A 17,057-nucleotide genomic window follows, 5' to 3' on the forward strand; every position below is an offset into this window, starting at 1 on the left:
ATAGCTTTTGTTAACTAAAAGAAAGCAGAAATAAAAATAAATAAGTAAAATAAAATATTTATATTCTTGAAATATTATATTTTTAAATATTACTTCACTGGCAACTAACTGAAATAAAAGAATGAAGTATTAAAATTAGGTTAAAGCTAAATGAAAATATAATTAAAAAACGAATAAAACTGACCAAAGCAGACAAACACACACACAAAAAAACTGAAAATATAAAAATAAAAGTAAATACATTTATTAAAAAAATAATAAATATTAACATTTTATATAAATATTACTAAAATAACACATGGATGGTATTGTTTCTTTTTCCATATAATGGTGATCCCAGAGAACATAAATAAAGTGGAAAAACTGTGCTTAATCACATTGCAAAAAAACAGGATACATTTTCTGTAAGCAAAAAAAATAATTGGATAAAGCTTAAATAATCGCTCTTTTTTTTCTTTTTTTTGTACTATTGGATGATTTAGCTAAACCTACCATACTGATTGAATACAAGAATGAACTGATTATTTGTAGATGAAAACGTATTTGACGCAGGAGAACAAAGTGAGACGTCTCTCTTTTGCAAACAAACAGAAACTGATATGAATAAACTGAATCCCTCAGTTTAGAGATCTGAGTCATCTGCCATCGCCAGGGGAATACCTTCAGGAAGACACGCTCGAAAAACTCAGATGCATTAAAAAAGATTTAAAGACTGTGGCAAGAAAACTTTGGAAGAAGCACTAACTATCAACCCAGCAAATACTCATTTCCAAACACCAGAAATTTCCTTAATGCCTGAAAGTTGCAAAAAGCCAATCCATCAGTTCAGAGCGTGCTATTTAGTTCATTTCTGGTCATTTTTGTGTGCATCAAATGGATAGAAAGCTTCTTTATTTTTTTTAAAGGAACCTGCAAAAGGTCCGATTTTCCTGTAGAATAAACAGTAAATGTAGATAATGTGAATGAGTGTAAATGTTGAGCAGCAGCAGCACAGAACTCAACTCATAAAGCAGCCAAACATTTTTGTTTTTTTTCAGGATTAATGAGACTTTGGAGCTACAAAAACAAGTATGTGGGATATCAGCCCAAAAAGTGCAGTGCTATTGAACTAAAGAAAGTAAGGGTGCTTTCACACTGGCATTTTAGTTGGAAACAGGGCACGGTTCGCATGAAAAATTGGTAATGTGAAAGCTGTCATACAGACCAGGGAGGGCTGAACCCGAGACTACCTGTAGGAGGTGATCTGAGTTCAGTTGCACTTGAACTGTGGCGTAATTCGCGTGAATGTGAAGGCTCGGACTCGGGTGCGTACTTGTTCAGGAAGTAAAGCAACCTAGGAAAACATTTTAGCCAATGACGATGTCATTAGGTCAACAAAACACATGTAAGGAATGACAATGGTGATGATTTACCTTGGATACGAGCGAGAGTGAGAGAGAGTGAGTGCAATTAGAGTGGAAAAAATGAATGGCTTTTTAAATACATCAGCTCGATTTCGCTCCCCTTAATCTGCACGTTTACCCCCCACGGCGCCACCATTTGGTTTTCGCAAGCGACAACAGTGTAACCAGTTGTAACGCAAAGGCAGAAGTTTGAGTAAAAAGCATGCAAACTGTTCTGTCGTTGCTGTACAGACGAGCACAGAACAGTGTTGGACCAAAAAATGTCACAGATATCTTATAAAGACCTCAGGGAACTGTGTCAACTTGTGTAAAAGTTAACCATGACGGTACATGCAAGTCGATGAGATGAATCAATGTAACTCCATAACAACTCCATAAATGTATCCATTAACCATTCAGAAACGTCCAGGTGCTTCTAAAAGTTGCAACCTCTTCCTGAGTCTCTGCAAAAGGGGCAAATTTGACAAGCTATAATAAATGATCTGGGGTGTATTTTGAGCTGAAATTTCACAGACACATTCTGGGGACACCATAGATTTATATTACATCTTGTGAAAAGGGTCATAATATGTCACCTTTAAATAAAAACATTTATTGTGGGTGTTCAAAAACAATATGGTTTTCATAAATCATATGGCTTTAGAAGACTTAGTGGCTTATTGGAATATAGCACATAAGTCATATGAACGGCTGTTATATTTTTATCACAATTGTTTTTGTGATTTTGGGGGTTGATAACTCTGGTCAAGATCTAGAAAAGAGCAACATGAATATTCTTTATAATGGTGATATAATGTAGATGGGTTTGGAACAACATGAGGGTTAGTAAATGATGACTGACTTTTCATTTGTGGTGAACTATCACTATACACTAAAAATCAATGAAATACGGACACAAGAAACCGTCTGAAGCACATCTGGGGTGTTTCAGGCACTGAAAACGCCACATCTAGAAAAAACAACCAGATTTTAATGACACTTTGAGCGAGCGTGACATCGGTGCTCACAGCAGATCCCTGTGACGGAGGATTCTGGGGTCAACGAATCAGATCATGTTGTGTGTGAATGCGTGAATGTCTCTGCGCTGGTGTGTGTGTGTAGTGTGGATGGACCATGAGAAATTCCATTGTCGTGTCTGACTGGAGGGATCAGATCGAAGTGACATTGTAATGAGAGACTCGCTATACACACATACACATCAACAGCATCAGAAATAGTGTCATAACACTGCATGTACTTTACAACAGGGGTGAGAAGAAACGCTCTCTTCCAGCGAGGAAAGACTGTTCTCTCGTTCTGCACACTAACACTATCTATGTGACACACACACACATAATTTGTCCAGAAACACCACACATCACAGATGTTATTTCTTAGAAAATGCATAGCCAGAGTGTCGTCTAGTTGTACATATTTAACAAATCTCAATTCTCAAGGTGCAGATTGAGTTTTCTTCAACAGCATGTGTTATTATTCAAGTCGCCGCTACAAACTTTAACACCAGGGCTTGACAGTAAGGTTAACAGATTGTCAATGGACCGATCGGGCCAGTGCCACACGTTTTTTCATTTACACATTTTTTTTAAGTCCTGCCAATTTCTATCCATCTATCCACCCACCCATCATTATTTATTTAGCAAAAATCTAAACCACTAGCCTAACCAGGCCATTAGAAACATCCTTAGTGTTGAGCACTGATTAGATTTTGCCTAAAAGAGAAAACTGACCATAGAAGAGGACAGTTTGTGTCAATGCCCACTAAAGCACACCTTGTGGAAACATTATCTGCATTCATGTACTTCAGTATGTTTGTGGTCTTACTGATCTTAGATCCTTTCTTAACCCTCTGCTGGTTAGTCTCTGCTCTTACCTGGTCCAGTAGCTGGTTGTAGAGCTCATGGCAGTTGTCAAAGATGTATTTATAGGTGGAGTCCAGACAGGCCTTCACACAGTCTTTAACTACCATACTGGCTCTGGGAGGACTCTGCAGCTCCTGCACCTAGAATACAAACACACACACAAACCTCAGAATTAGTCAAATACTAACACACACATGCTTAAAATGGTTCATCACAACTTATATAATCAGTAATCATGATTTATGGTTTCTAAGGTATTCTGTGTAATAGTTTCTATGGCTTCCTGAAAAGTTTTCAGTGTTGCCATGTGAATGCTTTGGTTGATAGTGATGTGGTTGCTAAGGTGTTTTGTACTATTATGGTGTAAATTAGAATCCACACAGAATACTAGAATCTACAACCATTCAGGGTCCGGTTGCAAAAACATAGCCATTATGTTAGGACAACTGGTGTGTCCCAATTCGCAATTTGCAATCCAAATTCTATGTCATTTTGTGGTATAAATGGCACGAGTAATGTTCACACTGAATTCCAAAATGAAAAAGTGCACTTTAAATACCCGGATGATGGACTTATTTAAAAAAAAAAAATTTTTAAATGAGGCATGGAATGTTGAACCTTTTTTTTTTTTTTTTTTTTTTACACTTCATGCACTCAAGCGGCTCCAGAACTCTGTAGCAACTGCATAGCAAAATAGCATAGCAACTCAGACTTACTAATTACTTCCACCAACAACACTTCTGCAAACACATAGTAACTTGCTATAAGGTGTTGCATACTGCTTCAAGAGTCCAACAAGTCTCTGTGATATATATATATATATATATATATATATATATATATATATATATATATATATATATATATTTTTTTTTTTTTTTTATGTTTTTGTTCCCCATCACATACGTCTGATCACTTAGTAAATACCAGTACAGCTCTACTCAACAACAAACAAGATTTGAGGAATCATTCATGTAAGGAGGACAAATGCTTCCGAACGAGCTAAAAGTCTCATACTTCTTGCCATTAATTAGAGAAGACAAACACACACACATTTTTCTCTCTATTTCTCTGCTTTTCTAGAATATTTTGGACGTATTTCTTTCCTTTTACAGGAGCTGAAGAAGATACTGAAAACACTCCCTCAGAATATGTAAATGAATAACATCAGAATATACATTAGAATGCACTACTTTTGCCTTATGTAACTGACTAATGTGTCCACTCATCTGCCTGTACCGTGTTGGTGTTTCTGAATGCGGACGCTAAGGGGAGAAATAAACATCACCCCGGCATGGGCACTCTTCCATTACCCATAATACATTGTGACAGTTGGAGTTTTCATTCTCTGCCTAGCGGTGTTCTCTCGGTGGGCGGGGCTTCCTCTGCCTCTTTAGCCGCGCTTCACTGATTTGCCTGATCAGACCACTCTAGCTGTCAGTCATTAAAATGACAAAGCGCTTTTTATCAGATGCAAGGCCTGGCTAAGGAACTGACAGCGCTAGGTGTGTATGTGTATGTGTGAGTGTGTGTGTGGATGTGACATCATTTCCTCATGCCTCAGTCTACTCTGTACGACTCATCCAAACACACTCCTTAATTCTCGCATGTTCACAGGCAATCAAATCTGCATGTGGGTCAATGACAAACAAAGAAAATCAGGAGATGATGACAATTCTTATAAAAATACAAGCCAAGTAGGTAAATTATTTAAACATATTTTCTTATATAAATTAAGAAACTTTGAGATAAGAAACTTAAAATCCTGAAAATGGTTTTCTTGTCATATGAAAACGAAATGGCTTCCACCAAGTCAGTAACATAAATTATCAGTTAAAATTATTTAATTCATATAATAAAATATAACATATTAATACAAAAATAGAATTTATATTATTAAATAAATGTATTATATTAATATATATTTATATATGTACAGTAGTACATATGAAAGCGCCTTATAAATGCCTCATTCATTCATTCATAAATATCTGTTCTTGTAAACAAGTTTAATAAAATAATATTTTCTTAAATATTAATAATACAAAAACAACTTCAGTACAGTCCTTGTTTTTAAGAATTGCATTTTTAATGTAGCTTTTAATACATTCATCGATCCAGACCAAAATAAAAATGAACATCATCATTGACCCACATACAGTTTTGAATAAAACATTATCTATCTACATCAAAGACCCAAAACATACTCCACGCAAGTACACAAACGCTTCTAGCTACACAAGCTTGATTCATGTCATTGCATTCTGAAATGTGTCAGGATGATATTAATAATGCAACAAGGGCACAGTTTATGGGTTAATAATAAAACATGTGGTTTAATGGCACAGACATTTGAGGGAAACTTTAAATTTGTGTCTGTGTTTGCATATTTGCATTTGTATGTTTGTGGCCTGGACTGAATTTGACAAAACGAAATAGCAAATGTGTGCACGTCTGTGTAAATGAACTATAATAGCCTGGGAGGAGAAAGGAAGGGGGAAAAAATCAATCACTGTTTATTATTTGTATTGGATTTGATGTCTTTTTTACAACTCATACTGAACAGCAATTACAATAGTCAGTTATTAAAATACCTGCAAACGGCACAACAGAAAATCAAGCTCAGTGAACTAACAGCAGGGGCCAATCGTGGCCGTGATCTCATTTAAAGTATGTCTACTAAATAAAATAGTCTGGTTTGTTCCCCTTAAGCAACCTAAAGCTCTGAGTAGTGTGATTTTACAAGCACTTTTGCTCTGAATACATTTCCAGAAACAGACGTGGCTACCCAACAGCAAGAAATCAGTATATTCTTTATTACTTTTCAAAAAAGGCTGTATTGTCTCACTCAGAACTGAGCTATAAGTCAAAGACGTTTTTATTGCCACTAGACCCCCAGAACAAGTGGTTCTTGTTATTGTGCTCAAATAAATTTGACTCAAGTACATATTTCAAGAGCCAAAAGATTTTTATTTTATTTTGTGCAAACAAATGAGAAATCATAGAAACCCTGCAGCGCCGGTGAAAAATATTTCATTACAGACTGCAAAAGTGCAGCTTTATATTCAGAGCTGATGAAGCAGAACATAGATGAAAACAATCAGAGAGTATATTCACTTTATCTGTGCTTGCTGAAGTGAAACCCATCAGAACTCTCTCAATGCAGGACTCTTATCAGGAAAGCTGTGATTAGCAGCTCATTACACTCGAGACAATCAACACGAGATCTGTATCAGAACGGCTGTGAATGAATGAGTGAAATATAGCCTATCAGAAATACACAATCTGACAAGTCAAGAACTTGTCAGGGTCATATTTCAGCCCCGAAATATATAAGAATAAAGATAATTAAACATATTTTATGGCTATTCTCGCTTTTTGCTCGCAGGTTTCTCTCTAGAGCTCCCCCCACAGCTTCGGAATAGATATTTGACAACACACTGTTGTAAAAACTCGTTGTTGATTCTCAGACACCAGAGGCTATAGATCAACGACATCAAAGCAGATGGGACGTTCTTTAAAACGTCTTCTTCATTCGGGTTCGGACAGCGTGAGGGAGCGCAATAATGACAGCATTTTAGCAGATTTCTTTTGGCCGTAAAGCAATTGTTTACATCGCGAGACCTGATATCACGCGAGACTTCCTGACGCAGCGGCCGGCGGCCCGCCGGCTCAAAGTTGCAAGTGCGTATTTTCCGCTCACGGGCACCAGGGGGGTGCGAAACGACCACCATTCAACCCGAAATAAGTAATATAACCATTCCAATGACTCCGAAGCTGTTCAGTTAAGGTAAAAAAAGTTACTTAGTTCACCTTTAAGACAATTACACCCTAAATTACCATTACTGTAATTAGGGCTGGACGATTAATCGAAAAGTAATCGAAATCGCAATTTTATAACATCTAACCGGTTATATCATTTCCTTAAAGGGTAACTAAACCCCTGGTCAGAGCCTGACTCCACCCACTGGCAATATTTGAAAAATGCTGGAAAAGTGGGCAGACCCCAGCAGAGATAGAGGGGACGAACTGAGGGCGGGGCTGAGCGGGGGGGCGTGCACCTGAGACCCGCAGTGACGGATTAATTGACAGCTGCTGTCAGACTCTAAAATGGAGAGTGACTCACAGGGTCGCAAGATGACGTAAAGTACATGCATCTTTATCGAGTTGATGTCAATTGCACACGCTCTCTGTAGGCATATTCATATTTTGCCGCTATGTGAAAAAATCCAGCAAAATGCGCCGGCGCGTTTGTCGACCCCAGAGGATTAACTTTAGCCTAACCATAAATTGTGATTAAAATATATATGATCACTCACATCAAGACACCGCTGCGGTGGTGGAGTCCATGCAGGAGGAGCAGCGTTTGGCTGTTCAATGAACAGCACTAATAAAGCCCCATTCTTACAGATCACAAAAAAAAGTTGGTTTAGGGTTTAGTTACCCTTTAAGCTTGTTAATACTTTCCCCTTAAAAACATACTACTGCGTGTGTAGTCACGTGACTTCACACCATCCAGTCAGCGGCATAGAACCAACATGGAGGAAAACTCAAACCTCACAAAACTGTGTCAATTGTATGTGTTTTAAGCCTTGCCAGTTTGAACATTCAAGCGATTCAGGCGACCCAAGTTTGAGTCCCGGTTCAAGGTTTGGGCTTTCTCAAGCTAACATCAAAGTTTGTTTCCTTCAAAATTTGTAAAATAAAAAAAATCCCACCTTTAATAGTTACCATTAAATGTACCATTTAATACCATTAAATGTAATCGAGGTAAAATGTTCAATTAATAGAGATTTTGACTTTACGTCATATCGTCTAGCCCTAACTGGGAACGCCAACGAAAACATCATATCCGTTTATGCCGTTGGGGAAAACAAACTATTCGAATTAACATGCGTAGACCTTGTTAGGTGCTTGATCTTTACTCTTTACCCCGATCTAAAGTTTTATATCCTGCCGAATAAATAGACGCTCCGTGTTGCGGTTTAACTGGTTACCGTGTTAAGTTGTGACCTTACGCCAGACGTGAAGCCTGTACAATACGCCCATTACAATAAAACATTTGCACCACATGATGCTGATATTATAGTAGAGATTAAAAAACAAGAAATTTCATTGCTTTTAATGGCAAAAGTTTATTTAACAAAAACGCCAATAAACTCATACTTGATACAGGACTCAAACTGCGTCAAGAAAAGCAGTCAGCTTAATGTTAAAGCATCTTATCGTGTACAAATTGATGTAAGATTTCAAAAGTCTTCTTTGTTTCATTATGGGAGCTGGGCTCATGTTAACTTGTGCCTCAAGCTGATATATAGTCACATTAAATTGTATGACACTTGAATGACATTTTCTCATCAAAATGCATGCTGCTCCCCCAAATATTACACAACATAATAGCCTACTTAATAAATCACCCAGTCTTTTGATAAAGACGTTTATTCAGTGTTCGTGAGTTTAATGGATTTAGAGATGTATTACATACATTTAACGTTTTAGAACAGAATCTTGAGCTATGAAATGGATATTTTTCTGAATATACCGTGAGCAATGCAAAGGGCGTTTGTTTATGTACAAGTTTGTTTGGGCTAGAATAGAAACATGAAATACTATATTATTTCCATTGCAAAGTATTTACAGTATATATTATGATATATATATTTGGTAGTGAATTCATGCTGGTGTATTGAGAATTAGAAATGGGGAAGAATTGTGGGAGATAATGTGCTTAATTGTCATGAAATTAATAACAATAATAATGCAAACAAACTATATATCTTATTTTTCTTATTGGTTTTGGAGCAAAATATAACTTTGCGGGATTCATCCAAAATTATGATGTGAAAGGAAGTTTGTTTGAACATGATTTTTATTTTTTTATTTTTTTATATATATATTTGACTACTTAATGCAGGAAATTATTAGAAAGTCCTTCACACTGAATAACAACTGCAATAATATTTTGACTGCCTATGAAAGTCACAAAACCCCCTGATAGTTTCATTCATATTTTTATTTGAAAGAATTCTCTTTCATGAAATGCATGAGGTTTTTTAATTTTTTTTATTGTGTGTGAGTCATAGTGTGGAGTCACACTGCTTTAATTCCAGTTAAATAGCCCACACACTTCTCTCTCTGTGTGTGTGTGTGTGTGTGTGTGTGTGTGTGTGTGTGTGTGTGTGTGTGTGTGTGTGTGTGTGTGTGTGTGTGTGTGTGTGTGTGTGAGTGTGTGAGTGTGTGTGTGTGTGTGTGTGTGTGTGTGTGTGTGTGTGTGTGTGTGTGTGTGTGTGTGTGTGTGTGTGTGTGTGTGTGTGTGTGTGTGTGTGTGTGTGTGAGTGTGAGTGTGAGTGTGAGTGTGAGTGTGAGTGTGAGTGTGAGTGTGAGTGTGAGTGTGAGCGTGTGTGAGAGAGAGAGAGAGAGAGAGAGAGAGAGGAGAGATAGTGTGATTGTCGTACCTTCATCCTGAAAAAGGTGATGCTTGTCAGCAGGTCAACGGTTGATTTTAAATCCTGGAGTCTCTCTGGATTTCCAGCAGGGAAGTTATCCTGCAAACACAGAATAAAAGTCAGATTATATTTGAAGGGTGAAGATAAATAGATTAAGATTACAGCTATATATTTGATGAAAAGAGGCAAGCGAAAAGACAGCATAGCTCAGACAGATGGACTATATAGGTCTATATTTTGGCATAACAGAAAAATAAGTTGGAACAACCTGCAAAACATGTAGTTTGTACTTACACAAAGATCCAAAATAAGTACAGATTATCAAAATTTAAATGATAGATGTGGCTATAGACTGATTTCAGTTTATCGCATTAGAGTTTGATGTTACCAGTTGCTAAATTAACAACAATTAAAAATCCCCAGTATAGGTAGGTTTAGGATTAGGTGTGGGGGTGCGATTAGGATTAGGGGGTGGGGTTAGGATTAGGCAATCAGTTAGCAGCTGCAAGAAGACGCAAAGAGAACAAAATGTTGTACTCACAAAAAAAAAAACGGATAGCTATCTGATCTGTCATCGTAAACAGTCAGTTTTATATCAAGTGAATGTAAACAGTTGAGGAAGAAAACGTGTAACAGTATATTCGGTCTTTATGACATCAGCCTGCTGCCAATATACCTGCTGCCGTCTGTCATTGATGTTAATAAAATAACTAAATATTTAATTTATGCTATTGCTAATAGATTTATTTGTTCTTATTTTATTACTGACTGTTTACTTGTCTTTAATAGTGCTTGAAATGTATATTAGTTAGGCTAGCGGTTTTTGCTCTGGTTCCTGTGTAAGTGTTCTTTAGGCTACTGATTTGTATTCATAGTATTCAGCTGCAACAGAATGTTTTGCAAAAAGACACAGAATAAATATGTTCGACATCTAAATGTTTTGACTTTTTTACCTTATTGGAATCAAAACTGGACAAAAAAGAATCATAATCGGACTAGATCAAATTAAAACAATACCCAACCCTAAACACAATACTCTAATGAGCATAGAAATTGCATATAGAAAACATAAATATTAGGTAAAACATAAGATCAGTTTGCATGCGAGTAAGATCTGATTGAATAGCTGTTTCTTCTGAAACATTATGATAAACATCTCTATATGGTGGATGTTTCACCTGTTAATATTTCAAATGGTCTTTTACTCTAGTTGAGGAGCTTTGGCAGAGATGGATGGTTAAAAACATGTCAACATGAGTCATCTTCATTCACCTAGCAGCATTATGCAGCAATATTAATAACCAAAACGTATTCCATCGTCATGAGCACCAATGACAAAATATATCATAATATAGCAGCATGAGCAAAATCCGCAACAGGCAGAGAAAATGTGTTCTTGGGCTGTAAAGCTATCAGCCTGCCCGCTCTAGCATGAAGGAACACAGTATATTTACACTGTGAGAAGAAGAGGCCATGCATGTGCGGACGGTCCCCAACACAAGACGAGCTTGGAGAAAACGAATGCCGTGGGAACCTCTGCATCTTTGCATTGTGTTCTGTCGGATTGCACTGATGGCAGCTGAAACAAGTTATAAAATGTCACTGAGTTTTGTGACGGCATGGTTATGCAATAGTTATGACTTGGTTTTGTAAGAATGAGAAGAGACTCCTGTGGTCTGAGGTACGCTTTTCGTCACTTTTATCAATACCAGAGCATCAGACGTTGCTGTACTTCTTGGCTGGTGTTTCACCGCAGCTTTCTAATTATTCAGAGCGAGTAATGGAGTGCTGGAGCTGTTTGTCAACAACCACCACCAAAAAAACCAGAGACAAATCAATTTAGGCTGTTTTCACACTTGCTTTGATTCCACATCCCTCCCTCTGCTGCCGCAGGTCTTTCCTCACAGTATTTTTGGGTTTGAACTGCGGTATTCCTAACAGCAGCTGTTTATCAATGCAGCTAGTAGCAAAAAATATTTTTTGTGAATTTTTGTGAACAGTGAATTAACTGATGTTAAGAGATTTATAGGTATCTAGACATAAACCTTAACTAAGATTAATGAGTGCTGTAGAAGTATTGTTAATTGAATTCTATGCCATCAATATTTCTTTACAACTGCAAATAAAAACAGATTATTTTCATACTAACTGCAAACTACTTGAGTTCACATGAACTGCCCACCATACAAACTGAAATCTCAGACTTTGGGCTACTTCAAAATCTCTAGTGTGAACAAAATTGCCATGAGGTGTCTGAAATCGAGCGTGCCAGAATATAGCATCACTAAAATAATACTTTGCTTCACTCTAAAATTCTCCATGGCCGTTTGAGGTGAGGAATAAGTGCGCAGAAGCTCTTGAGTGATGTGAAATGTCAGAAAAGGAGAGAGATATTAACATATGGTTGGGCTTGAGGCAAGCCGGTGTGCTGGGAACAGATTGCTCAGGTAGGAGATCATTAAACTGTGTGTGCCATCAGTGGGTCGGAATTTTGATCAAGAACCATCAGAACGTCGAAGGACCCTGAATTCACTCTCTTTTAACATGTGTAACAGCTGTGTTGTCTTATAGTTGTGTTCAATAAACCTCAGGCTCACTTACCAGAATCAGAACTTGCTCTTTATCTTTACATGAGTTTGTTTACAAATATCATATGTGTGAAAACCACATGCATTCAACTACATTCAGGTTCCTTTGAACAGGAATCCTGAAAAAAGAAAATACATCACGGTTTCCACAAAAACATGAAGGAGAGGGACAGTTTTCAACATTGATAATAATAATAAATGTTTCTTGAGCATCAAATCAATTTCTGAAGGATCATGTGACACTGAATACTGAAGTAATGATGCTGAAAATTCAGCTTTGCATCACTGGAATATATTACATTCAGATCAAATAAATGCAGCATTGATGAGCATAAGAGACATCTTTCAAAAACATTAAAAAAATCTTACCGACCCCGAAATTTTAAAGGCTAGTGTATGATATTTGTGACCAAACTAATTTGATTTCAGACCGATGGCTAAAATAAACTGTTGCAACACATTGGGCACATGGAGTATTGTGCGATCAATCTTTTCCATGATGAAGTTATTGTTTTGAAAGCACATGGCCAGATTGAGCAGAAAGCTTCTAGTGTTTTCTGGAGTTCAGTGTGATTTCAAGGCGTTTGGAGAAACGTATAACCTTGTGCAAGTGTAGAGGAGATAAGTCTGCCTGCGGTTTACTGAACACAACTATGATGTAGACAAAACAGACGCAAATGGTTTAAATTCATCTAATAAAGCAGCGGCGTTAAAGCACTCTGGAGGAACAAAACCTGCATCGGGCAATCCACACGAGCAACCGAAAAACCAAACACACTTTTTCTCAGAATTTCATTACAGTCAAATCCACAGAGCGCTGCAGATCTGGAGTGTATTACTGTCAGGACATGTTGCCTGGAAGCTGACGGCCGGATAGCAGCAGGTAACGGGCACTGAATTCCCTGGATGCCTGCCAGTAGAGTGTGTGTAAGTGTGTGTGTGTGAGCTTCCTGTCAATGCTTTCTAGCTCACACACAGATATAGACGGACTGCACATCTACGAAAAAGCCACAGACTTAAATATGTGATCTGACTGCGAAAGCGTCCTTTCAGAAGAAACAAACTGTCAGACTGAGAGACATTTCTCTCGTGACGTATTTAGAGACACAATTAGTATAAAAGCAAGAAGGTCAGCACGAGTCAAGAACAATCTTTGATTTTCTGAGACACTTTCTCAAATCGTTGCTTTGTACGTGTATAAATGGACCTTCTGTTCTGTGAAGAGCTTGTATAGGCGTTTGAATGTCTTTGTAAATTAAGGTAGGGGATCACTAAAAGTGATGCAAGGGTCAAATTATCTCCATGGCGATGAATAATAGATGAGTGTGTTTCTTTCTGATGTCTCTGAAATAGAAAATCCATCTGGAGCAGCGTAGCGTCTGAGAGATGCATGTGTGCTAAGATCTTCGGTTTGACGGTTGTGCTTTAACTCACCCGATACTTGGAGAGGTCGATCCTCAGAGAGTTGTGAAGCTGATCCAAGAGTTTGACAAACTTTTCTCTCTGCAGAAAACCAAAGTCACAGAAAGCATATCAGTAATGCATCCTGTCATCCATCTATTCTTTTGTTTGTGCATTCATTCATTCATCAATTCAATCATCAACATATCATCCATTCATTCCATCATTTATCTATCTGTCCATCCATCCATCCATCCAACAATCCATTGTCTGTCCATTCTTCCAACCATCCATCTATCTATTCATTCATCCATACATCCATCTATCTGTCCGTATATTCATCAATCCAACCTTCCATATATCTATCTGTCAGACTGTCTGTCTATCCATCCATCCATCCATCCATCCATGCATCCATCGATCCATAAGTACATTCATTAATTCATTAATTCATTAATTCATTCATCCATCCATCCATCCATCCATCTGTCAGTCTGTCTATCTATCCATCCAAGCATCCATCAATACATCCATACATTCATCCATCCATCCGTACATCCATCAATACATCCATCTTTCTGTCTGTATATTCATCCATCCAACCATCCATCTATCTATCCTTCTGTCTGTCTGTCTTTCTGTCTATCTATCCATCCATCCATTTATCTGTATATATGTCTGTCTGTCTGTCTATCCATCTGTCCATTTGTTTGTCTCTTTGTCTGTCTGTCTATCTATCCCATGTATCATTCACCCATCCAAAAGCAGTGAGACTGACAAACCCCAAAGTTGGATGCAGCAAATCGGTCAGAGGCCGAGATGTTAGTGGTTGCTGTTGTTGTGTGAGCGAAGTAGGCATTGATGTTGGCAAGCAGGTTACTCATCACCGCAGGAACACCGGGACACATGTACTTGGATGAGAGACAAGAGAAATGACTGAAAGAGAGAGAGAGAAACAGATGTTAGATTCGGTCATAAACACACTCATGAGCAGTTTACCATCCATAATAATATTGGGGTGGTGGCGCAATGGATAAGACACATGCCTTTGGCGTGAGAGACCCGGGTTCGAATCCACTGTGAGACACCAATGTGTCCCTGAGCAAGACACTTAACCCCTAGTTGCTCCAGAGGCGTGCCACCTCTGACATATATAGCAATTGTAAGTCGCTTTGTATAAAAGCGTCAGCTAAATGAATAAATGTAAATGTAAATGTAAATGTATATTTCATATCAGATTCCTGTGAATTTACTTGCCTTGAGCATTGAAACAACAACAAAAAGTTACTCCTGAATACAGACTGTTTCCTAAATGCCCCATAGATGACTTCTGTACTGCACAGAAATAATATTACTGAAATACTGATTAAGAACATGATAAGAACAAACCGGAAAAGTATTTTTTAGTAAAAAAAATTTTTAAATTTTTTTTTGTAAAATGATCAAATGTATAGTTTTTTTTGTTGTTGTACATTTTACTAAGTAGTAGTAGTGAACATAACACACATGTAAATTATTATTTGAGGTATGCACACATGAAATGAACTGCATGATCCATCTTATGTCAGAATTAACAGACAGCACAACACAGATCTGCTCATGTGTCGAGCCGCAGGGCGGTGCAGGAAATTGCTCGGCAATGTCAGCCACTGTTAGAGGAGATTCATTAAAGAAAGATATAAGAGCGAAAACGAGATACTGTAGGAGAAGAAAGAAGAGAGACATCGACTAAAAATAGCAGCAGGCCTGCAGGGCTTATACACACTCACTCTCTCTCTCTCTCACACACACACACACACACACACACACACACACAGTGCAATACAGCATCTCACATGTGCACTGCTCTCACACACTCACTCACATAATACAGTACTATTTGTTTTGTTGAACATTTCACATAAACAAACGGTCCATATAAACACATTTTTCTCTTTCTCTTTGGTATATAATAATGTATGAATGTAAATAATGAATAGGCTTAATAAAGCACACAATGTATAATAAATAAATTAATTTGATAAAGCAGCAAACTAAAAATATTCTGCATTAAATTACTGTCAAACGGCTCTAAACAAATTATTCAACTGGATCTTAAGCACAAAACAGACCACAAGCCAGCCATTTGTTCAAGGTATACACTAAATGAAAAAAAATGCAGAAATCTGTCCATGTGAAAGTTGCACACTTGCATACACAAATATTGAACATACCCCGGTATTAAAAATTGTTTGTAAAAAATAAAATAAAATAAAATAATAAAAAAGTTGAAGAACTAAACTTATTAAAACTAAAACTTAAATGAAAATATATGTAAATCTATGTCACATTACAGTGTAATTATCTAAAGTACTGAGTAATATTAATTAACAACATGTCCTTACTACAGGGTTAGGATTAGGGTTTGGTTTAGGTACATGTAATTATGCACAATTTATAGTTATTACTATAGTAACTACATATGACGTGTAACAAAGACATTGTAAAATAAATTGTTACCGATTTTTTTTTTTTTTTACTGATCAAAAATTACTAAAACTGAAAATAAAATGAAAACTGAACATATAAAAAGCTAATTCAAAATATTAATAAAAACTACAATAGTATATAGGCCTATAAATACCAGTAATATTAATATATACTATAATTTCCACACCCTGAAACCACACCCACTTAAAACAACCCACATATTAAAGCCACACCTACTTAAACCAACCCACAGACTGAAACTGTAAAATGAATGCTCTGTTTTTACCTTGTTTCTTTGTGTTTTTGGTTCTGTCCTGTGTAACCCGTGTGCCCTGTCAGCTGACCTATTTTTCCTAGTCTGTGTCTGTTTGATTCATTACACCTGACGTCCAATTAATTAGCTTATTAGTTCCCTCATTTGTTCTAGTATTTATACTCCGTGTTCTTGCACTCCTTGTCCTGTCTCGGGTTTTCCTGAGTATTTTGGAATTAAAGACTGTTTCTTGGATTATTCCTGTCGTGCGCTTTGTTTACAACTACCCGTGACAGAAACCACACTCACTGAATTTTTTATTTCTTAAGTTTGACAGCCTCCTCATTCGCTTTTCTTGAATAATTATTTGACCAAACTCCTATTAGCATGAGTAAGAATGGTGATGTTTGCTTTAGTAAACACCCCTGATAATATTACATTTCTGTTCTTTACAATAAGTCTGCAAGAAGAAGCCGTAGGCCGTAAAGACGTGACAACCGAACATTAGTACTTGCAGACATTGATTTGAACCTCATTAGTTCTGATAGCATGACCTCTGAACCCGAACGGCCCATCATGACACGCACGGGAATGAAGAATTATTGTGCCTCCAAGAAAAGGTGAAGAGTTTTCCCTTC

The 17,057-nt window shown here is 37.2% G+C and overlaps 1 protein-coding gene across 2 annotated transcripts in view; it reads right to left on the minus strand.

The window, feature by feature from the left end:
- The window catches only part of unc13c (unc-13 homolog C (C. elegans)), a 229,937-nt gene that overhangs the window by 148,355 nt on the left and 64,525 nt on the right, over positions 1-17,057 (minus strand). For both annotated transcript variants that reach the window (XM_082182828.1, XM_082182829.1), the window contains exons 13-16: positions 14,480-14,633; positions 13,731-13,799; positions 9,718-9,807; positions 3,274-3,402 (exon numbers count right to left, since the gene is read on the minus strand). In XM_082182828.1, coding sequence (XP_082038954.1) covers positions 3,274-3,402; positions 9,718-9,807; positions 13,731-13,799; positions 14,480-14,633 — 442 coding nt within the window. The remainder of the gene's footprint in view (positions 1-3,273; positions 3,403-9,717; positions 9,808-13,730; positions 13,800-14,479; positions 14,634-17,057) is intronic.

The sequence above is a fragment of the Leuciscus leuciscus genome (genome assembly GCF_965113295.1).
Source record: "Leuciscus leuciscus genome assembly, chromosome: 10".
Taxonomy (NCBI): Eukaryota; Metazoa; Chordata; class Actinopteri; order Cypriniformes; family Leuciscidae; genus Leuciscus; species Leuciscus leuciscus.